This window comes from Equus asinus, chromosome 26 (assembly GCF_041296235.1).
Source record: "Equus asinus isolate D_3611 breed Donkey chromosome 26, EquAss-T2T_v2, whole genome shotgun sequence".
Taxonomy (NCBI): Eukaryota; Metazoa; Chordata; class Mammalia; order Perissodactyla; family Equidae; genus Equus; species Equus asinus.
The window spans coordinates 38,348,796-38,373,384 of record NC_091815.1 but is presented as its reverse complement, the minus strand read 5'-3'; the positions used below and the strand labels follow the sequence as shown (position 1 = coordinate 38,373,384).

The following is a 24,589-nucleotide window of genomic DNA, read 5'->3' as shown; positions in this document are numbered from 1 at the left end:
GGATGATTGTTGCCTGGAGCCCACATAGTGAGCAGGGGCTTTCTGACTCTTTGATTGTGGACTACTAGTCTCTAGCATTGTTAGAGAATAAATTTATTTTAATCCATCTGGTTTACGGTAATATTATGACAGTCCTAGGAAAGTAGTAGGAGGTGGAAATGTTTATAGTGTTTTCAAGACTGGGCTTTGGTATTTGGCATCCCGGCCTCATTCATGGGTCTTCCACTCTCTGGCTCTGTGACTCTGAACATGGTGTAGGATCTCTGAACATCGATCTTCTCATCATGTAAATGTAAATGAGATTCGTAATTTTCTCATGAGGTTTACATGAGGACCAAATTATTTATTACATTGAGAACTTCACAGAACTGCATGCCACCTTGTTTTCCGAAGCCTACTGATCATGATTATAAATATATTTTTATGGGGATACCATGAGATTCAGTAGCACCATGATCCATGTTTGTCCTTACAGTAGTGTGAGGGGGCCAGGTAAAGATGGGATCCATATGGGAACACATACCCATGTCCAGCCAGAGGATAGAAGCTGGTGGTGGAGGAGCAGGCTATGAAGGCCCCTGACCTGTTAACACCAGCTTCAGGGGCATTCTCTGTTGGGGGAATTTGTAAAGCCTGCAGTTGCTGTGCACATGCAGTGATTGGGAACTGCTACCTTGTTCTGGGATCTCAATGTGCCTGGTTATTCTGGAGTTCAGAGCATCCCTCTTCTCCAGGCATGGATCGTCACATCCTCACTGCTGTGGAAACAATGCTGAAAAATCTTGGATCTTGGTGCAGGGAGATCCCTGGAGGAAAAGGGAGCCTCTCCCCAAGCGGCCCCAGTTTTCTCCGTTTTCCAAAGGAAAGTGTAAGAGAGCTACTGTTTGTGGGGCCTCATTTATTTCAGGGCCTGTCAGTGGAGGTTTTCTTCTGTTGGGATCCTTTCTAACACTTAAATATCATCTGCACTTTAAAGATGACAGCACAAAGGCTTAGGGATATTGTGTTTGTTCTTCAAGGTCAAATCTCCAGTAAGTTTCCGTGTGGGAATGGAATCCAGAGCACCCTGACCCCAGAGTTCAGCACCTCCTTGCACAGCTGCCTTCCTTGAAATTAGAGAGATTGGGGGTGAGACAAAGACCAGCACCATAAAGCTGGGAGTTAGGGTCCTGCCAGGTACTCAGGATAATGCCTGGGTAGGACTGAGTTTGGAAGCAGTGAGCTGGAATGGGCAGGAGATAGGAGACAAACCTATTTGTAAACCGATTGTAGTACTAAACCAAGGTGTTTTAGGTAAATTAATTCATGACCCTGAGATCATCTTTACAAAGGAGGAGATGACTTCCACCTAATAGTTATATGGTGAAGACTCAGTGATGGAATGTATGCATTATCCAGCCCAGGTCCTGGCACCCAGGAAGCACTCAGAAAATGCTGGTCAGTACCACAGTGTGCAATAACTGGATTCCCCATTGCGCTATCCAGGTCAGTCCTCATGAGTGGTGAGCTGTGAATCAGACAGGTCTCCGAACTGAGTTAATGTTCTTCTGTCATCATCTTGACATTTGAACAAGGGCCCTGCATTTTCATTTTGTATTGCTACCCAAAAGTTACGTAGTTGTTCTTGCTTTCATCATTTTTTTTGTATTTGATTGGTTCATTTTGGTTTGCCAACTTTTTCTCATGTTTCAGCTGAGCAAAGTGGAAAACCTTGGATCTGGGAAGTGAAAGAGAGACAAAATTTACGCAAATGAAAGAGGAAGGCAGCGGGGGGGGGGGAATACAGGCTTGATTTACGTCAAATTGCAGTGTGTGTAAAAGAAACTTTTTGTTCATTTTTTCTGTTTACAATAAATGCATTTACTCATCCAATCAGACAAAGTTTATCTACAAGCATCAACCATTTTCACACAATATATCAATCATGAAAACTAAAATATGTGCTTAATTGACATAGACCCTGTTCCTGATCCTTACTAGTCTTGGGGATGTGATGGACATCAAATAATTAATTACAAAATATATGTAATCATCAAATATGACACATGTGGAATAAATCACTGGAGATTAGAGATTAGATAATAGAGGATCCTAACTAGTCTGAGCATCATGGAAGGTCAACCTCGAGGAGGTAAACTGAGAGGACAGAGCTCAGAGACGTGGAGGAGTCTTAGCTGAACTGGACAGGAATAATGAGAATTCCTGGAAAAAGAAAGCAGATAGATAAAGGTTGCCATTTGAAAGGGATCATGGTTGCTGAGCTCCATGGGGACCATATTGTCGTAGAATCAGGTCTGGGCTTATTTTCCTGGAGTCCGCATCACTTCCATTCCAGGAAACACAAGGTGGGCATATGAGGACCCAGGCACTGCCCCAGGTCACCTTGTCTGGTTCAAGGCACATGAGGGGAGTAAACAGAACCATATAGAACAGATTCACAGAACATGGCACATGAGAGCCTCTGACATAGGTTTTCTGCAGAAAATGGGAGCTGCTTCCCTCCCATGATCTCCATATGATTCCTGCTCATTGAAGTCCAATAAAAGAGCAGACATTATGATTGTAGTTGAGTCTGGAACAAACCCCAGAGATGTGACCCCAAACCACTACCTGACGGAGTTAAACCTCATCTCTGAAATCACCCCCAAGTCCATATTTAGTGGTTTCATCTGAATTCATATTCTTGGGCCATTACAGTTTCAGGTATTCACAAGAACCACTTCAAATTCTCAACAGGATATGGTCTAGGACTGGCAAAAGTGTTTGTTCAGAGACCCAGTTTCTCACCTGAAATGTGGCTCATTGTCTGACTAGATTCAGGTGAGAGTGATCAGGCAGGTGGAGGTCATGTTTTGAGGAAAACTCAATGCAACATGGGAAGTATTTGCTATAAGAAACCAACAGCCGCTTTGTTAGGAATTAGTCACTAGTGTAGGATGTGGCTCTCACCACCCTACTTCAACCCCACCCCACTAAACTGTATGGAAAATAAAGAGAATCTGTAGAGTAGAAATGCAATGTCTACCATAAATGACAAGTATACTCATGGATCATCAAAGGAAAGTCCAGAAGAAGGTTACCTGTATTCCAGAAGATTCTATGGTCTCCAACTTGACCAAAATCATCTAACCTGACCTTATTTGTAACCACCATCATGGACTTGATGGAACTCTTTTCTCTCCTTTATTCATACAGTTTAGCTTAAGTATATACTCTGAAATAATGCATGATATTTGCTTTTTAACGTTAGGTAAGTGGGATAATCTTAAAGACATGGTTTATATAATCTTCTTACATGTATTCACTATCATGTATGAAGATGGATACGCATGACCACTGGAATTTTAGTTTGTTCATTTTCACAGACAAATAACATTTCATATTTTCTGAAGAACATAAAATTCTCTCTTTTTGGTGCATGTAGTCTTAAAATGGTTTTTACTAATATGAATAACTCTCTTGTCAATGTTCTTGTGAATGGGTCCTGGTGCATATGTACACATTTTGTCTAAGATATATACTTAAAGATCATAGCTGCATGTCTCCTACCTTAACTAGATAAATATCATCTACTCCCTAAATTGGTGGATGTACTTTGCACTCCTACAAATAGTGAATTAGAATTCTGTGTGCTAACTATTGTCTCCTACAACTGATATTACCATTTTTCTCTTTGCATCTCTCCTGAATGTGCTGGAGTTTTGGCCTTGCGGTTTCACTGAAACTGTGCCCCAACATCGAGGTAGGAATAACCATTATGCACAAAACACAAGGAAACTCAGGTGCATGTTGATGTATCAGAGTGGAATTCAAGGTGTCCTGTTTGTGTAGACTGTTTTGTAAAATCAGTTCTGCACATCACTTCCCAACTCTACAATAGGGACCACATATTGACATCTTGAAGTTGGCTGTGAAGAGAGTATATACAACAGGGAAACTGAAAAAGGCCTTGAATTAGTCTATTTAACAATGGGTTTTTCAAGAGCAGTAAGAACCTTGCTATCACTTCAGACAGTAATGTCTTGATTCCAAGTGATGATATCTTTTTTCTTCTCCCCAAAGCCTCTCAGTACATAGTTGTATATTCCAGTTGTAGGTCCTTCTGCTTGAGCTAGGTGGGATGCAGCCTCAGCATGGCTTGATGAGCAGTTCTAGATCTGCGCCCAGGATCCAAACCAGCAAAACCCTGGGCCGCGAAGTGGAGGACACAGACTTAAACACTCAGCCACGGGGCCAGCCCCAATATTTCTGAAGAAATTACAGAGATAGCATCTGATGAAAGTTAAAGTGGTCTTGGAGTCCCGAGAGGGCATCAGGGCTTCCTTCTGGATTTACCTCTTTCAGCCTGGATCCTTATTATGGCAATTTATTGACTTATTAAAAGAGACTGCATGCTCTGAATGAAGAGATGGAGACTCCTTAAAATCCATCAAGATATGTGGCAATTATAAATTTAATTATATATCATTTAAATTAAATATATGTATATTTAATGTATATATTAAATATTTTTAAATTAAATACATATATATTACATGAATGTGTAACACAACATGAAAGAGTAAGGAGGTGTGGACCCGCATCTGCCATGTGGGATATATGCTGATTTCACAGAAGTGGGAAAAGCTAAGAACCCATCAAAATAACTCAGCAGTGGTTGATAAGGAATGTTGCACAGTCTAATGGCAGAAGAGTCCAGACATTGTCCCTGCACATGAACAATGATTCCTCCACCTCGCAATGACCTATAGACAGTTCACACAGCATATGCTCCAGATGTTCTTCTGGAACCTCCTGGGCACACAGGATTTATTTTCAAGGCTCTGCCACTATGAATAATGCATCAGTCTCTCTTATTTTTACCTCTTGGCCTCATGTTGGGGTCTTCTCAGGCTGTGTCAAGCTTGAAATAGCAGAATACTGAGGACAAACAGGATCAAACTGGCCACGCTCATTCGGATGAGATCCTCCACTGTGTAGTCTTGGGGATGTGAGACTAGGAAATATGGACAGAAAGGTCACAGAGGTCAGGACAGAGCAAAGTCACCCCAGGATCCCTGGATGTCCACCCAGGCTCCTGCATCACCTTGAACAGGACATGACCTTCTGCACCTTCCCCATAACTGAGAATTTCTTCTACTCACCGCTCTTGGAGTCTTATTTGTTTTGTGATGGGCTGATGGTGTCAGCTGCTTCCGGGAATCATGAAAAATTTGGGATGGATGAGAAGCTGATGTGACTGAAGCCTTTTCCCTGGTCTCTGTGTTCTTATAATTCCCTGTTTCTCATGACATAACTGCTATGCAGTCCCTTCATGAACACTTTCTCTGCTGTGGAAGGATTCCCTCTGTTCTCGTTGGATTCTTTCAGTCTCCCTTTGTTTTTGAATTTAGAGCCCGCTTCCGAGTCACTTTGGAATAGAGTTTGAATGTACCCCAAGACTTCAGGACTGTCGAAAAAAAGTGGTCTCCTAACACAGAAATAATTGAATTCTTGTATGCTCTCTGTTCATTCTGGGATATGAACCATGTAAGCTAACTTTTCCAGATACAAGAGCTTCTAATTATTCTTTCACTTTGTATTCTATGTAGGAATATTGATAAGAAACCAGCAAAAAAGGTAAATGATAAAAGAAAATATTTATAAGGACACAAGGACAAATTACACATATCTATAGATGTACAACAGTCTCTAAAAATTGGACAAAATCAATACCAAGGAATACCAGGTAACCCTGAGGGTGAGGAAAGAGATACTAAACATGAGTTCTTATGAGAGAAGTTTAAGAGAATGACCAGATCTGGCTGAGAACCTGCTGCTCATGGAAACTGGGCAGAGATCTTACCTTTCTTCTTTCCTCTCATGCAATGACAGTGGTTCCTGGTGGGGACAGAACATGCTGAGGATGGACAGAAGTTCCTAGAGGAGAATTTATGGACCTTCCTCCACAGAAATTCACTGGCAGAGAACTTCAGAACTAATTGAACCTTTTGAAATCCAGGATAGGATTTTACTTTTGAGAGATGAGAGAATAATGTTTCAGATATGGATAGAATTTTATAAATGTCTCAGCCAAGGAGGCTGAGCAAATTCAACTTCAGGTTATAAGTTCTATTGAATCCCCCAGCTTCCTCGACCTGAAAATGAGGGGCTATCTTTACTCTCCTCTTTCAAAGGTGCCATGATGACTCTTATTGACCCGTAGAAATCAGCACCACAAACAGAGAGGGAGTCTACTCTTTTCCCCTACCTCAGCTGAGGGTCTTCCCCTTCATACATTTCCTCTCATGCTGACCACTTAGATCCCCTCCTGATGCCAGCAAAGAGCCTGGATGGGCTGAGAGGGAGGGTGCGGCCTACATTCCTGAGGAAGGAGGAAACAGTATCAAAGAGAGGGAGACTGTCAGCCCACATGCCCTAGGTGTAGACTGTGAGGGCTGAGGTCCCCTAAAGTCACACTTCATTCCCTTTTGCCTGTGAGGAGGAGTCCACAGTGGGGAGAGAAGCAGAATCCTCCCTTTTCTCTGTCACCCCAAGAAGCAGGGGTCATTCCACTCTGACTTGCCATTCCAGCTGGTGTGATGTGGATACCAATATAGCCCTGCAGTGTGTGCACTTGTGGGTTCAATGGAGAAACTGGTATTATTTCTGGAGTCCTGTGGGACCTCTGTATCCCAGAGTTTAGAACCCCTCTCTTTATACAGATGGTAGACATTATCTTTCAGAAACCCCTGATACCAGCCAATAACAGGGCTTCCTGTGGTGACCACAGGGCCTGAGTCAGCCAGGTGGAGAGCTTGTGTGGGGCTTCTGGAAAGGAATCAGACTTGAAGTTTCAGGGGAACCCTTCTCCCCCCAGCTTCCCCAGTTGTCAGTCTAAGGGCCCTCTGAGACTGACAACCATGAGCCCAGACCCTTGGATCTCCCCCAAGCTACCTGGGGGGGATTATTGGGCTGAACCTGGAGAACTGATGGAGGATTTGCCCACATGGGCCTGGTACCATGGGCCCCAAAACAGCCCTGGCAGAGAGTTCCTTAAGACAGCATGCCCCCTAACACACACATAGAAGCTACAGGCCTAGTCTGGGCCCCTGAGGGCTGGGGTCATCTGTGATACTTAGCACATCTGTTGTCCTCCAGAAGTTCTGCCCTCACTGAGCATCCTGAGTCCTGGGATCTCAGAAGTTAGGACCTTGGAGGGGAGGGGACCTATCCCTCCTCTTTTCCCCAAAACTCACAAGGCTGAGAAGGACAGTGAGGGTTGGGGTCCTGCACTTCCTCTCATGGTCCTCAGATACGCATATAATTTATAGAATCCACGTAGGCTGGAAGGACAGACAGATGCAAGGTGTGTGACAAAGTCTAGGCTCCATGAGACACATCACAGGGTCCTCATCTGTGGTCTCACAGGAAGGGGAACAGTCCCTGTCAGGGCCTCGCTCTGCTCTCCCTGAGATGAGACTGAGAAGACAGCATGTTCTGGGGACTTTTCAGACCAGATCTGAGACTCATCAAATCCCACACACTCTGCCTCCACTTCATGCCAAACCCAAATACAGAGAGTGACACTCGTCCCAGAGAATGAGGCTTGAAGAGGGCAGGAGAGGAGCCAGCACAATTTCTGTTCCAAATCTGACTCTGCCTTTTATAGAACCTGTGGGATCTGAGGTAAGTCACTTCTCTTCAATGAGATTCCATAAATGCAAATTGTTAACTATAGGCATATAGTTGTACAGCAGAACTCTAGAATTTATTAGTCTCACATAACTGAAACTCTTGTCTAGAAGGGGAATTTCTAGGTCATATGGCAATTCTGGGTTTAACTCTTTTAGGAACTTTCAAATTGCTTTCCACTCTGGCTGAACTATTCCGCATTCCCCACAACAGCATACATGGGTTCAGATTTTGCCACATCCTTTTCAACATTTACTATGTTTTTTCAAATCATGGCCTGTCTAGCAGGCGTGAAGTCTTATCTCATTGTGGTTTTATTTGCATTTCCCTAAAGACTAATGAGTGGGCTGTCTTTCTTGTTTTCTGTTCATTTGTATTTCTTTTTTTGTAGAAATGTATAACCAACTCCTTTGAGTAGTTCTTAATTGGCTTGTTCTTCGCTGTTGAGTAAAGGTATTCTTTATATGTTGTGGATACTAGATGCTTAATAGATATATGATTTGCAATTATTTTTTCCAAATTCTTGAGTTGTCTTTCATACTCTTGATCAGGTTTTTAAACACATGTACATTGTAAATTTTCAAGAAGTTCAATTCACATAGTTTTCTTTTCTTTTGCTGCTTGCCCTTTCAGTGTCATATCTAAAAATCTATTGTCAAGACCAAGTTTATGAAGATTTATTCTATGTTATTCTCTAAGAGTTTATAATTTTAGCTCTTATATTGAGAGCTATTGTGATCAGGATTGAATTGATCCTGTAAATTCCCTTGGAGAGCGTTGGCATCTTGACAGTGTTAAATCTTGCAAGCCGTGATCCTTGAATGTCTCTCTGTTGTTGTAGGTCTTAAAATTTTCTTCGCCAGATTTAAAAAGAAAAGTAGTGTATAAGTATTGCAACACCTGTAATAAATTCATTCCTCTTTATATTTTCCCTTGGATACTGTTATGAGTTTAATTGTGTCACCTAAAATGATAGGCTGAAGTCCTCAGCCCCAGTACATATGACTTTTTTGGATATAGGGTCTTTGCAGATGTAATCAAGTTAAGAGATGCTCACACTGAATTATGGTGATTCCTCATTCAATATTTCAGATGTCCTTTTAAGAAGAAGAGAAGAGACACATAGGAAGGAATGCCATGTGAAGACAGAGACACACAAGGAGATGTCAGGCATGTGAAGATGGAGGTGGAGCCTGGAGTTATGCTACCCAAACCTAGGAGAGCCTGGGCCCAACAGAAGCTAAGAAGAAGCGGGGAAGGATATTTCCTTCAAACCAATGAAATGAGCATGGCTTTCCTGTACATTAATTGTAGATTTTTAGTATCCAGAATTGTAAGAGAATAAATTTCTGTTGTTTTAATCTATGTGGTTTGTGGTAGTTTGTCATGACAGCCCCAGGAATCTAATACAAGGTAGAAATGTGTAGTATTTTCAAGACTGGGCTCTAGCCTCTAGAATTATGGCTTATTCTTGGATCTTCCACTTTTTGGTTCTGAAACTCTGAGCTGCTGCATGTTCTCTGAACTTTAACTTCCTCAATTTGAGAATGTGGATGATATTAGTAACATCCTTCTAATATTTACGAGAAGTTCAAATTATTTATTGCATTTAAAAGTTTTCATAAGTACATGTCTCCTTGTTATCTGAAGGGTAGCAAACATTATTATAGAGATATTTCTATGGGGACACTGTGATACTCAGCAGCTCTGTGAGCCAGGTCTAGTCCATACAGCACCATATGGGGACTGGGTACAGATGGGCTCCACTTGGAGACAAAGGCCTGTGTTTGGACTAAGGACAAAAGCAGAGAGTAAGAGAGTGGGTTTTGAAGGCCACTGACCTGTCACCATCACCCAAGGGACTCCTTCCGTTGGGAACATTTGCAATGCCTGCCGTCATTGTGCATGTTCAGTGATTGGAGACTGCTATGTTTTTCTGGTATCTCAATGTGCCCGGTCATCCTGGAACTCAGAGCATCCCTCATTTCCAGGTATAGAGGGTCACATGCTCATTGCTGTGAGAACAAGTCTGGCAAACTTGGCCTCTAGGTGCAGGGCGAGCCCTGGAGGGATTGGGAGTCTCTTTTCAAGGGGTCTAACTTTGCTCTCTTCTCCAGAAGGAAGCTCTATAAGTGAAGGAACTACTGTTTTGGGGGTATCTTTATTGCAGAGCCTGTCATTGGAGCTTTTCCTTCTGTTGGAACCTCTCTACTACTCAAACATTATCTCCCCTTTTGATGCCGCCACCAAAGCTTAGGGATACTGGGTCTGTTCTTCAAGTTCAAGCTTCCAGCAACTTTCTATCTGTGAATGGAATCCATATCACCATGACTCAGGGTTTGGCACCCCCTGAACATAGCTTCCTTGCTTGAAATTATAGAGACTTTCAGAGAAACACAGACCAGAACTATGAAGCTGCGGGGTGGGGGAACTTCCAGATACTAAGCACAATGCTTGGGTAGGACCAAGTTAGGAGGAGTGATCAGGAATGCACAGGAACTAGGAAACAAAACTACAAGTAAGATGGTGGTTGCTCTAATCCAGTGTGTTTTAGATAAATTACTTCATGAGCCTGAGATCATCCTTACAAGGAGAAGATGACCCCAAGCTAATAATTATGTGGTGACTACTCGGTGATGTAATGTGTGCAGCACTCAGCCAAAGTCCTGGCACCCAGGAGGTAATCAGAAAATGCTGGTCTGTAACACAGTGTACTGTAATAGAGTCACCCACTGCTTTATGGGGACCTGGCTTCATGGGTGGTGACCTGCACAACCAGACAGGGCTCCAAACTGGGTTAATGTTCTGCTGTCAGCATCTTGACATATGAACATGGGGCCTTGCATTTTCATTTTACACAGTGCCCCATCAGTTATGTAGTTAATTCCACTTGTACGGTTTTGCTTTCTATTTGATTGCCTCATTTTGGTTCATCAACTTTTGGCTATGTCTCAGATGCGTGGATTGGAAAATGAGGAATCCTGGACAAGGAAAGTAAGAGAGGGACCGAATTTACAGAAATTAAAAGAGAAGTCAGCAGGGGTGGATGCTGGCTTGATTTATTGAATATTGGAGTGTGTGTGTGTTTGTGTGTCCATGTGTATGAAATAAGTGATTTTTTCTGTTTTCGTTTACACTCATACACCCATTCAGTGAAATTTTATCTACAAATGTCAACTATATTTCACACAATGTGCTAAGTATGAAAATTAAAATATGTGCTTAACTGACAAGGATCCTTTTCTCTGATCCCTACTTGTCTTGGGGATGTGATGGACATCAAATAACTAATCACAAACTGTATGTAATTATACACTATGACGTGTATTATGCGGAATAAATTCTTGATGGTTGGAGATTAGATAATAGAGGATCCTAACTAACAGGTAGTCATCCTGCAACTTGGGTCCTGGTTGTGTTGGGTCCTTCTGGGGAAGCGGTGATCCAAGGCATGAGCAGAGGTTAGCCCAGAGATGGTGGTGGCATCCTCTCCCAGAAAGACCTGAACTGTTCTCAGAATTGAGAGCAGTCCGGAGAAGCCTGGGCCTTGTCACACAAGATCTTGAGCACTATGCAAGTATTTTGGATTTTATCTTTAAGGCAATGGGAAGATTTCAAGAAACAGACGTTATGAACAGGTTTCTGTGTTAGAATGACTACCACCATGTAGAAATGTAATGCAGGAAGTCTCTATTGATAATAAAACTCCAACATTACTCTGGTCCTTGGATGGTGTGTTGATCAGTATTTTAAGTCATTTATGTGGTTTCCCTTGAACAAAATTATAACACAAAATATATTTAAAGTTGAATGGAATGAAACAGGATGGCTTCTTGTTCCCTCAGCTTGGAAAGGAGCCAGCTAGGTGCAGACTGGCTGAGGGAGCAGCCCAAGGAAGGCAGAGAATTGTTAAATAGCTCAGTTTGCATGTGTGTTTGTGGATGTGTGTGGTTAACTATGATGAGTTTGGTTAAGGAGGAAAGTTGTGTTTGCTGAGGCTGCTGAGTTTGGTTCAGGCCTGATCACTGTCAATCTTGAACATCAGGTGGTTCAATTTGAATCTTTCTTGAAGACGGAATCTGTTGGAAGGGTTTTGAGCAGGGCAGGATCAGACCAGACAGGGTTATTAGAAGAGTCCTTTGGAGGCAGAGAGGGGAATGAACTGGAGAAAGGAGTGGGGGCCTGGATTGCAGGACCAGGAAGGAGGCTGATGTGATGACACAGATGAGATGTCCTGAGTCTTGCAATAGATAAGGGATATTGTTAGGAAGGACACAAGGGGTGTGGTGGTGTGAATTTGATGATTGGATGTGAAGTGCAAGAGAGTGAGGAACTGAGGGCTGTTCCACTCTCTGCCTTGGTACCCGGAGCAGCCAGTGGGGCCCTCACAGGCAGGATGACCCTGGGGGAGAAGGAGGCTTGGGGAGATGCTTAGAATACTGACTACCATTACTCAGAAGAAAGCATGGCCCTCCCTCCTGAGCCAGGATTGTGGATTTTTTACCCATAAACACTTCCCTTGACTGACTTTCTTGTTTCTATGAGTTTCTATCTTTTTATTTATTGCCTTCCTTCAAAACCTCTGAGTCATTTCTGCCTCCTCAGTGCCACTTCCTCTCCTGGGCAGAACTCTCCATCTCATAATGTGAGTTCTTTCCCCAAGAACTGGGTGAGAGCATGGGTTGGAGGCCAAAAATACTTTAAAAAGTTAACACAGACTCAGGGGTGTACAAGAAAATTTATACCATTGATCTTCCAGCAAAAGGAGATGATATTAACAAAGAAAAAATATTTGAAGAAATATGTAGTTGACCATTTCAGAGATTTGTTGAAAGTCACAAAAATATACGTTTGAGATGTTCAGCAAAAGAAAATAGGATAAGCTTTAAAAACCATGCCAACACACATTGTAACCATAATCAAATTTTTGAAAACCAAAGGAAAAAAAGGTTGAAAGCATCCATAGAAACATGCCATGAAGCGCACAGAGGAAAAATGACTTGAACGATTACAGATTTCACATCAGAAACCATCAAGGTCTGAAGATATTAAAATTATGAGAGACAAGAAGAGACAACCAGGAATTTTTCTGGATGTATTCTTCAGGAATGGAAGTGAGATAAAGTGATTCTGAGGGGAAGGAAGATTGAGAGAATTTGTTGCCAGTAGATCTGCTCTAAAAGATATAAGGTAAGTTCTTCAGGCAGAAAGAAAATTATTCTCAAGGGAAATTTGAAAATTCAAGCATAAATGAAGAGCAAAAGACGATAAATATCCAAGTAAATGTAACAGCATATTTTTCTCCTCTTAAGATCTTTAAAACGTGTTTGACTGTTGAAAGCAAAACTGATAACATTGTCTGGTAGAGTTTTAATGTGTGAAGATGAAACACAGAATAACTACAGCACAAAGCAGTGAGGGTGGAAGGACCTATACATGTAAAGACTCCTAGATTTCTCTTGAAAAGGTAAAATGTTAACACTCTGTGAACTCTGTGAAATTAGACATGTAATTATAATACCTGCAACAGCCACTGAAGAAACAACATGCAAAGAGTTTCAGTTAGACAACCGATAGATAAATTAAAATGGAATACTAAAAAGTATTCCAAAAAGCCAAAAGAGGCAGGAAAGGGAAAACTGAAGAACAAACAATAGAGGGAACAAGCAGAAAAGAAAAAATACAATGGTAAACCCAAAAAAGAACCTTCAATAATTACATTAAATATAAACGGTGCAAGTGCAATTAAATGGCAGAGATTGTAGGGTTGGAATAACAACAAGTATGACCAACTCTATTCAGTCTGCCAGAGGTTCACTTTAATACAACCATGTACATGGTTTAAAAGTGAAGGGATAAATATATTATGCAAACATTAATTAAAAGAGCTTAAGTGGCTGCCTAAGTTTCCCATTGCTGCTGTAACAAGTTATCACAAACTTAGTGGATTTAAACAACACAAATTTATCATCTTACTGTTCTTGAGGATGAATCAAAAAAATCAGTCACTGGGCAAAGTTGGGGTATCAGCAGGGGTGGTTGATTTTGGGGGATCTGCCATGAGAATCAGTTTCCTGGCCTTTTCCATCTTGCAGAGACTGCCTGTAGTGCTTGGCTCCTGAGCCCTTCCTTCCATCACTGCAACCTCTTGACTCCATCATCGCATTTCCTACTGCTGACTCTGATCCTCTTGTCTCGCTCTTACTGGCTCATTATTGTCAGGTGGAGGCTACAGTCCAGGTCCCCCATGTGGCTCCCTTGACACCCACTCTGTCACTCCTGGGGTCCTAACAGTCTTAGCCCATCTGCTGTCTTTTCTCCACTGTTTGGAGTGTTCTCATGTTCCTTGTATATACGAGGTCCAGGAGTTTTATTGTGCCTTATGGGTAGTTAGGGAGACATACTGCTACTTCCTTCTGGTCCAAAACTGGATGTCTGAAATGCTACTGATTTTTTTTATATATTGATGAGGTATCCAGTGGCATTGGATCAATCCTCTTCAAATTAATTAATGGATGTTCATATTATTTTGGATTTTCCATGTACGAAATTTTGTAATCCATGAGTAATATGCTTTAATTCCATCTGTTCAGTGGATATCATGGTTTTTCTTTGCTTTATTTATTTGGTTGATTCTTACAGTTGTGCTGAATAGAAGAGGCCATAGTGAATATTCTTGTCTCATTCTCAATCGCAAGTGGAAAGATTTCAAGATTTTACCGGCAAAAATTATTTCTATTGTAGATTTTTAAAGATGTTTCAATAAATGATAGGAAATTCCCTTTTACTGACGAGGAGGTTTTTTTCCATTATAAATGGTGAGGTATTTTATCAGAAGTTTTGAATCTGATGCTATTATCATTTTTATATTAATCATTTTATGTTTGAAATGTATTGATTGATTTGTTTTTTTAAAAAAATTGGCACCTGAGCTAACATCTGTTGTCAATCTTTTTTTTTTCCTTCTTCTTCTTCCCAAAGCTGCCCAGTATATAGTTGTTTATTCTAATTGTGAATGCCTCTGGTTGTGCTAAATGATTTGAATATGAAACGAACCATGAATTTCTGAAAAAAACATACCAGCATGGTCATGATATATCGTCCATTTTATATATCACTTAGTGTTGTTTGAGAATATTTTGTTTAGGAATCTACACCTAAGATGCTGTGAGAGAGCCTCCGGGGATTTTCCCATTTTGCAGTTTCCTTATCAGGTTTTCATATCAGCTTTTTTTCTCACCTGATAAAATGTGTTGTGATAAATATTGCTTCCTTCACTATTTTTGAAAGAAGTTTAAGTTTGTTATGTGTATATATGTATGTGTGTCCATGTGTGTTTGTGTGTGTGTATCCAGGTGTGTGTATGTGTGTATTTCATAAGTGCATAAGTGTTCAGAAGCATTCACCAGTGAAGCTTTCCAGACTCAGAGTTCACTTTTTGGGAAAATTTTAATTAGAGATTCAACATATTTAATATATAAGATAATTCGGATTTTCTACTTACTTTTATGTCCATCATTTTGGTAAATTGTATTTTTGAGCATTTTGTCCATTTCTTCTGCATTTTCTAATACATTGACATAAAATTGATCATAATTATCTGTTATCTACTGAACGTCTGTAGGATCTGTAATGCTATCCTGATGATGTAATGTGTGTCTTCTCTCTTTTGTCCTTGAGTGCTGTGACTAGGATTTATAAGTGTGATTAATGTTTTCAAAGATGAGGTTTCTTGGCTTTATTGATTTTTCTCTATTTTTTAATTTTCCCTCTTTAGTAGCTAATGCTGTCTCTATTATTTCCCTCTTTCTACCTTCATTGGGAATAATTTGCTATTCTTTTTCTAAAGTCTTGGTGTGATAGCTTAGTTCATTGATTTTTTAATCCTTTTCTAATATTCATCTGTGATTCTTAATTTTCCCATTTCGTAGGTTTAATGTGAAATATTTACATAATCATTCAATTTAAAACAGGGTCTCATTTCTGTTTTGGATTTCTCATTTCACTCGTGGATTACTGAGAAGTCTGCTGCTTTGTTCCCCAAATGCAAGGATATCAGTTATCATGACAGCAGAATCAGGTGAGTCCCAAAGAGTCCCAGAAGCTCCTGGTGGTCCATGTTAGGAGCCCAGGCTGGCTGGGGGTCATTAGCTGAGTGTCCACTGGGGACAGATCTTGTGCCTTCTGGGGTCTCTGCAGTCTGCCTCCCTGGAATGTGGGGTCCAGGTCCTTCATGGGCTAGTGGATGGCCAGAGCAGCGTACAGACTGGGCTCTGCTGGGGCCTTCTCTGACTGGGAGGAAAGGGGTGTCATCTCTTGTCTGAGGGTCAAGTGGTTCAGTTGGACGTAGGTCACATCCTGGGGGGCTTCAGATGCAGCAGCCTGGAGCAGGGGGAGAGGAGGGTATAGGTATGTGGCTGGTGTGGGGGAAGCCTGGGGTCCAGGAAAGATGGGACCCACCTGTCTGTCCCTCTGTCTGTCCTCTTCGTCCTGTCTATCTTTCATGTCCAGTGACTTCCCTGACAGGGGGAAAGGAGAGATGGCCACTCCCCACCTTGATCTTGAGTGGCTCACTTGGACATCCATCACTCCCTGGGCATCTTCATCCTTGGGATCCTGCTGGAGGGAGAGAGTGGGCTAGAAACACTGTCTCCTAGATCTCTCAACTGACGTCCTTCAATCAATTGTCTACACTGCTGCCAGAGTGAGATCACTTTCCTGATGGAATCTTCAGGGACTTCCTAAGCTTTGCACATCTGGATGCTATAGGAAGCATCCAGATGTCCTGATTCTTATCCTAACATGCTATTTCTCACTTATTTGGCTCCAGCCACGCAGGCCATCTTCCTGAAAAAGCATGTTGCTGTATCAGGACCCTTGAACCTGCTGTTCCTTCTACCCCTCCAAGCATTCTATCCCCTTTCCTTACTTATTTTCCTTAACATCATTGTGCACTCTAGGACCATGCCCACATATTTTCATGTTGTCTCTCACCCACGAGGTGAGCTCAAGGATTGTGGAGAAAGTTTTTCTCACTGTTGTAGATGCAGCACCTGAATGGAGCCAGGTAAACAGTGAGCTCCCTGTGCACACGGTTGGGTGAATGAAAGAAGGGGAGCCTAGGGGACTTGTGGGTGACTCACTAATTCATGCATCCTCTTGGGACCTGGGGGTGAGTCCAACAACCAGAAGGTCAGACAGAGGATGAGGAATCAAGAAAGGAGACCATGTAGGAGGGGTCACGAGGTCATAGAAACCAGGAGGAGTGAAGTCACAGCAGGACAACCCAGGTGCCCGAGAGGAGAGGTCAGTGTGGGACGCTGCTGAGAGCTGGGTGATGTGAGGACAGCAAGGTGTCCCATGGATTAAGTTTGGCAACAGGAAGGTACCTGGTGGCCTGGACAGGGCAGGGGTCTCACCTGATGGTGAAGCTCCATCCCCTCCTCAGGCTGTGTGTCCTTCACGGCAGCATCTGCTGGGGCAGAACAAGGGGTGTGTCTCTTGTCAGGATTCCCTGAGGTCTCTCAGGGCTGCAGGCCCCTCTGCTCCCAGATGGGCCACTGAGGTCCAGGGATGTGGAGATGGCCCGAGTCACTCAGAATTCAGTCTTTCTCACCCCGAATCCCCAGACCCTCCCAGCCTATCTCCCCATGGCCCACTGAAATCTCTGTCCCCACCCCCAGGGAGATCCCTCCTCTTCCTCTCACAGAGGATCTCTTCCTGGGCGTCAGCAGCTGGGCTGGAGCTGGGGGAGGAGACGGGAGTGTTAGGGGCAGAGAGGGGGCCGAGGGCGGGGTGGGAGTCTGCGGTCTTCAGGGCAGGAATTACCTGATCTGCAGGCCTCTGTCCTTGGGCTCTGGGTCTGCATCCCCTGAAGGAAGCTGGAGATCAGCCTGTCTCTGGGCTGGGTCAAGACGGACAGAGTCTCAGCCCTGGGAGGTGATGACCACCCGCCCTCCACATGTGATTCAAGAGGAAAGAAGGAAACCTTGACACATACTTGTCTGTATGTTTCAATGTTTCATGAAACTGAAAAGGTGGAAGAATATCTTAAATGTGTATGTGTGCTGTATCAAGTGTTTCTATAGTATTTTGTGATTTGAGATTCTAGAAAAGTCTTTTTCTAGGCTGACTTTCCCGTCTATTTGGTTTCCCTCTGGCTAGTGCCCTAAGCCCACCTGCTCCTTTGACCCAGGTCACCCTGTTCCCCACTCACCTGATGTCCTGAGTTTGCCCTGACGCTGGCGTTGAAGGAGGAGGAAGAGGAGGAGGGAGAGTAGCAGCAGGATGAAGGCCACGGAGATCCCGATCACAGCCTTCAGGTACCACTTGAGACCTTGGGCACCAGTGATGTCAAGAATGAGTGACTGATGCTATTTAATTGAGTGCCTACTGTGTGCCAGGTGTGTGCTGGGGTTTGTGCATTCATCTCCTCTAACTCCCAACAATCAACCACAACATAGGGCTTCCACTCCCACCCACTCATTTCACAGATGAGGAAACTGTGGCACCAAGAGGTAAATCAAACATCTTGGAAAACCCAGCCTGAAGTGGCAGAGCTGGGACCAGAATTCAAAGGTGCTGATTCCAGACCTTGTACTTTCCATTCCATCTGAGCACCCTGAGGTGAAGGGAAAGGGCCTGAATGCCCCAGACCCTTGTCCTGCCCCTCTCCTACCCATACAATTTCACTGCACACCTGACTCCACTGGGAAAAGTAAATCCTCAGGGCCTCCTGGGGATCAGGATGGAGGTGAGGGGGGCTTCTTCTCCCCACTTCAGCCAGGATGCCCCTCCCCTAGGCTAGACCCCAACATCTCCCTCTGCCATGACTGCCCCACTCACCATCCACCCAGCCTAAGAGGCCTGGAGCCCGGTGGATCCCCCATCTCTGCCTGACTCCCAGCCCCCTGCAGACAAGCTGTGCTGAGAGAGGAACTAGGAGTCAGGTCAGCTGAGTCTCAAGACAAGCCTGGAGAAACTGTGAACTCTCTGGACAGAGGCCCCTGTGACTCACCAGATGTTAAGTTGAGTCCTGTGACTGGGGGGTTTTGGTCCCCAGATGGTCCTGTGAGAAAGGACAAGAGGACATGAGGGTGTGCAGGTTCTCCAGAGACCCTGTCTCTGTCCACACTCTTCTCTTGCATCTGCCCTGGGGTCCCTGGGTCTCTCCCTCTGCCTACCTGGAGGATTCTGGTGATGAGGATGTGGGAACGGGCTGGCATGAGAGAGCCTTCTTTCCCTGCTACACTCTGAAGGGCAGATCCCTCTCTGGGCGCCCCTTCCTCAGAGCCCCCTCACTCCCATCCCAGTCCAAAGCTCTCTGGGGACAGGGCCTTGAGCTGAGTGACTCAGAAAGGACAAGGTCAGGGCCCCTCACCTGAGACCACGAGTTCCAGGGGATCACTGGGGTGTGACAACAGGTGGCTAGCAGTGCTGTATGAGCTATAACACCTGTAGGTCCCCCCGTGGGCTGAGGTCACAGGACTCATGGAGAATCGGGCCTGGTACTGCTGAGCTTGGTACTTTGATCTAAGACGTAGTGGGGGATCCATTGCCCCCTCCTTGGACAGAAGGAAAGTGTCCCTCGGGCTCCATGTCTGACACAGCAGGGTCACGTTCTCTCCTGAGGCCACTGTGGGGCCTGGTTGCATCGAGAGGGATGGTTTGTCAAGCAGTACTCCTAGAGAGATTAAGTGTCGGTGAAGGGCTGCACTTTGTTATGAACTAAGTCCCCAGGCCTTTCTTTGAGGACTCTCATCATCTCTGTCTGTTTTTTTTCTTAGTCTTTCCCTACCCATCCCATCTCTCTGTCTCCATCACTCTCTGGGAACCCCACATCCTTCTTTCCAGCATCACCAACTGGAGCTTTCCCCCTGGAAGAGTCTGTGCAGAGTCTGGGTCCCTGATGGAATCCACTGCTCCTCACCTGCCACCAGGATGTCCAGGGGGTCGCTGGCGGCTGACCACTTGGAGGAGAGCTTGTGTCCACCATAGCATCTGTACTGGCCCCCATGGGACCAGCTCACAGGGCCCAGGGGAAAACCAGCCTGAGAGCGTCCATTCTGGGACTGTTGGCTAAGGCGCTGGGGAAGGTCATGTCCCCCCTCCTTGGACAGAGCAAATCTGTCATAGCTGACATCAGAGAGACACTGGAGGGTCAAGTTCTGTCCAGAGGTCACGATAGGGCCCTGCTGGCTCAGGAGGGAGGGCTTCCCAGACACACCTGAGAGAAAAACCTCATGTAGATTGTCAGGGCTGATTCCTCCCATAAACCCCCTTTTCCATCCTGGACCTCAGGCCTCACTATCTCTCACCTTGTGTGTCTCTGCTCCAGGTGACACCCCTGCTTCCCTCACCCCACCCTCTCATCTGGGGCTATCCTTGGAGTATAGACCCCTGTCTGTTGCCTTAAAATATGGATTGGGCAAGGGTAAGACGTCCTCACCTGGAACCAGGAACTCCAGGGGGTCACTGGGGCGTGAGCACACCTGGGGTTTGTTCTTGTCACAGCCATAGCACCTGAATGTCCACCTGTGGCTTGGGGTGACAAAGCCCACAGGAAACAGAGCGTGGGATTGCCCATTGGGCTTTGGCTGTGAGTCCAGGGTCCAGGAGGGCTTGTGTTCTCCTTCCTTAGTCAGAATGAACCTGTCAAATCCCAGCCATGAGCCACACTGTAGGGCCACTTTCGCTCCTGAGGTCACCACAGGGCTCGGCAGGGCTGAGAGGGTGGGTTTGCTGTAGATTCCTAGGAGAGGAGGAGGCAGCGTGTTAAATGGGGCTCACAACTCCCTCCTATCCCCCACAGCTGGTCTGAGAGAGGGGACACATCCCTGAGACCAGACCCCCATCCTGAGGGTAGACCCTAGGGCTGGGACCCCTGAGCGTCCTCTTACCTGTCACCACCAGCTCCAGGTTATCACTATGCTCTGACCAGCCAGTGGGGCTGATATAGTAACAGACATATCTCCCTGCATATTGCTCTGCCATGTATGGGATGGAGAGCCTGACCTTTTCCTTCAGCTCTAGTGGTTGTTGTCTGTCCCAGAGCACTGAGACTCCCTCTCTATACAGTAGATACTCCCGGGCTTCCAAGGTCCCCTGACACCAGATGGTCACGGGCTTCCCCCTGGGTATCACAGAGCCTGGCTCAGCCCAGATGGTGGGTTTGTGGAGGGTCCCTGGAAGGAAGTCAGAAGCTGGGTCACAACACATTCCCCACGCCACCCCGAGTTCCCCAGTTCTCACAAGACCATCCCAGACAGTCCCCATCTCTCAGCCCAGAAGTGCTGTTCTCCCTCCCCAGCTCCTGGAAGTTGTCTCTTGTCTCCAGTGAGGACCTGGGATCTGGGACACCAGGGAACAGACTCACCTGCCTGCACTGGGGTCCTCAGTCCCACACTCAACCCTGGAAGAGAGTTCCCTGTGAGAGATTTGCCCCTGAAGCTGAGCAGAACACCTCCTCCCCATGAGCCTCCTGAGTCCTGAGGTCCCCTGACAGACCAGGTCCTGGCTGTGGGGTGGGTCCCTCTAAGACTGGGGCTTCCCTTCCTCCTCCTCAAATCTCACCAATGCAGAAGAGAGCTATGAGGGCGGAAGTCATGGCGTCTCCTCTGGGTTCCTCTGGTATGCTGGCAGAGGAGATCAGGGTACCCGGAAGGAAAGACAGATGCACGAGTTGTGAACACTCAGAGACTGGTCCTCCCAGTCATGGGGTTGTCATGTCAGCAGCCCCACAAGAAGAGGAAGTGCCCCTCCCAAGGCCTGGGGCTGATGTTGTACCAGGCTCTCTGGAGACATTTTAAATAGAAATGGTGTCTCCCCTGATCTACATTGTCCGCCTGATCTGGACTCATCTTACCAAGGGACAAGACTTCACAGCAGACACACCCAGTGTCTTCCTGAAATGCCCCTTCCAGGTAAAGGTGACCCAGGGGACATCATTCCTTTTCAGATCCTCCCCCATGAGGTATCCTTCATCCTCAGCCCACACATCAGAATATCCCTGTGGGGTCCTCACCATGGACACTGATCATCCAGGCCCAGATGCTGCATGGAAGATGCAGGTTCTTGCTGCCTGCAGAGCTCAGATCAGCAGAGACACACGCTCAATGTCTAATTGTACAGTTATGGTCGAGGTCATTGTGAGAATGAGCACAAAGGAGAAATACAGTGAAATAAGGGAAGGAAACATCACTCCTCTCATGGCCCAAGAGTGTGGGCTTTCGTTCTATCACAGCCCAATTCACAGACTTTTATTTTTTTGCAACAACATCCAGCCCCATCTTCCTGGAAACAAACCTCTGAGTCATTCTTACCTCCTCAAACCCCTTGTTTCCTTGGGCAATATCGCCTCCTCATCCTGTAGTCCTGTCTTCAGCTTCAGGGATCAATGAGTGGGTCAGTGCTCCGATTTTGGGACAGAGATGATTTTTATTTAAATATTTCTCCAACATGCACAGCCCATTTGATGTTGAGCTTTAATGTCCAGTCTCTGAGCCTTGGTATCCTCATTGGCAGCATATTGTCATGAACTCCACTCCTCAGAGTGTTTGTTGGCCAGTGGTGTTGGGTTCATGAGAGGGATAAATCAATTTCAAGGCCAGGTTAAGACATGACTGGGTTGGACCAGGAAGGAATCATGGATTCAGACTCCACAGTCAAGTGGATGATTGCTGTTCCCACCCAAGATCTCTCTTCTGCTCTTAACGCTGATAAATGTAAATTACAATATTTCTGAAATACGTAGCCACTCACAAATGCAAAAAAGATCAACAAAGTTCCAAAGATGGAGAGGGAACCATAGCAAAGCATAGAGAAGAAAGCTGAATGGCCACTGGTGCCTGAGACCATCAAGGAGTCCTGGTGGGGAGGTCATCTGTGTGGACACAGAAAGTGATCCCAGGTTCTCACAAGAAGGGAAGGGTCAGGGCTCCAGGTGAAGGTTGGAAGCTGTGGCTCCCCCTTCTCTATGTTTCTAGGTGGGCACTGAAATATCTTCCCACTGCCCAGAGCCCATGGTCAGCACTGAGCAATCTCCACTGTGTGGCCTGAAACAGATTGAATCCAGTGTTTTCAGTCCTAGGCATCTGGCCCACATGTGAATGTGAGGCTCCCATTGGGCCATCCCTGCCAGGCACAACCCTGAGCAGGTGCTAAGTTTGAGAGACTGGATGCCATGGGGCAGGAGCAGCTTCAACAGTTCCCCATTGCCAACCTGAATCCAGGACAGCCCTGGGAAAACCCTCTCTGGAAGATCAGGTGTGTGGGAGCAGAGCCTTCTAAGAAGAATGGACAGTCGAGTTGTCCTAATCATGATGAACATGCTGTGAGAAACAAGCTACTGATTAATGGGATTGTCATATGCAAGAAATAGGGTCAATAGGAAAATAGGAGAGTAATTTTAAATTGTGAGTTTAAATATCTGTAACATAAAGGGAGAAATTGAATTTTTGATGCAATAACACGGATCGTTTTCATAGAATAAGAAACTATTTTAATGAGTAAGAAATTTTAGAGATGAGAAATCCAGTAGAATTAAGACATTGAAAAAAATTCATCCCTCATGGACAAGGCAGCTTAAGGCCAATTATGAAAATGGAATGTAATAATGAGGGAGTTTTACAGAATGCCATGCAGAGAGACAAGACATGGAAATTTAAGATTCAAGGGTAACAGAATGAGGAGGACCGATGTCATAATTTTTGTAAGTGTCAGGGGAAAGAAGGGAAATGATGTCTAGCAAGAGCTCAAGAGATAAAGAATTGAACTTTTTACAGAGATGAGGAAAGACTAAGTGCTAGGAGGCATATAATTAAAAATGACATTTTTGTCTTGACCCTTTAGGTAAATGAAGAAAGTGAAGGTAGATTTAAATATATATGTATGTATATATATATATATATATATATATATATATATATATATATATCTTACACTGAATTGTACACTTTAAAATGGTCAATTTTCTTTTACGTGAATTTCAACTCAAAAGAAAAATTTGAGGAGGACTGTCCTGGAGCCCTATGAAAAGTCCTAAAATTATTTCCTAAAGAAAATGCAAATAACCATCAATAGAATGACAAGCTCTTGGGACCAGACTTCCCCCATAGAAAAAGAGATGCCAGAAGAGATTGGAGAAATACTTTCCAGGAATTAGGAGTCTGTGGAGAATTGTATATGGAGCCAAATTATTTTTAAGGGACAAAGGAGAAACGGTCAGCAGGGGCAAGTCCCCAAGCAGGAGACTCCGACCTGAATCTCATAGGTTAAACCCACCACGTGGGGCCATGTTTTCATGAGAGACAAGAAGAGCTTTAGGGGGATGGATCCTTGATGGATTTTTGTCTCCTAGCACTTTGAACCCTACACTTTATTTGAAATAAGAAAATGTTTCCAAGTAACTTGATAAAGAGAACGAGAGTGAAAGAAGGCATTTCTGGATCTTCAAGTTCTTAGATATTTTACTATTTTCCCACTGAGCCAAAAGAATACTAAGTGATGCAGTTGAGTTAGGCAAGCAATGAGCCCAAAATGGAAAAAGTGAGATGCAAGGGTGACTAAAGGAATGACGAGTAAAGGAAAATTCTACAAACACACACACACACACACACACGCTCATGGACACACAGTTGCACACATGCACACATCTATTACATGAAACAATTTTTTTCATCTCTATTAAGGTATAGTTGACAAATAAAAATTGTTTATATTGAAGGTGTACAACATGATGTTTTGATATGTGTATGGATTGTGAAATAATCAGCATAATCAAGCTAACTTCCACATCCATCACCTCACAGAGTTACCGTTTTTTGCATGTGTGGTGAGAAAACCTAAGATCTACCCTCCAAGCAAATTTCAAGTACACAGAAGAGTATTGTTAACTGTAGTCCCATGAGTGTACCTT

General features: G+C 44.4%; 1 protein-coding gene across 13 annotated transcripts; it reads right to left on the bottom strand.

Moving 5' to 3' along the window:
- Nucleotides 1-15,192: 15,192 nt before the first annotated feature.
- LOC106840891 (leukocyte immunoglobulin-like receptor subfamily B member 3) lies at nt 15,193-21,826 on the bottom strand. 13 transcript variants are annotated; one of them, XM_070498516.1, is made up of 14 exons: nt 21,698-21,826; nt 21,247-21,308; nt 21,050-21,085; nt 20,574-20,858; nt 20,123-20,425; nt 19,604-19,900; nt 19,055-19,357; nt 18,692-18,742; nt 17,891-18,010; nt 17,503-17,578; nt 17,352-17,419; nt 17,094-17,146; nt 16,135-16,293; nt 15,193-16,056 (listed from the first exon to the last, which is right to left on the bottom strand). In XM_070498516.1, exons 1-14 carry the CDS (start codon nt 21,730-21,732, stop codon nt 15,913-15,915), a joined length of 1,992 nt encoding a protein of 663 aa, XP_070354617.1. In that variant the 5' UTR covers nt 21,733-21,826; the 3' UTR covers nt 15,193-15,912. The 13 variants fall into 13 exon arrangements, 8 of the variants coding, with proteins under 8 accessions (XP_070354617.1, XP_070354618.1, XP_044615644.2 ...); XM_070498517.1 differs by having other exon boundaries at nt 16,135-16,290; XM_044759709.2 differs by having other exon boundaries at nt 17,094-17,149; nt 17,382-17,419; nt 21,698-21,819.
- Nucleotides 21,827-24,589: the final 2,763 nt, after the last annotated feature.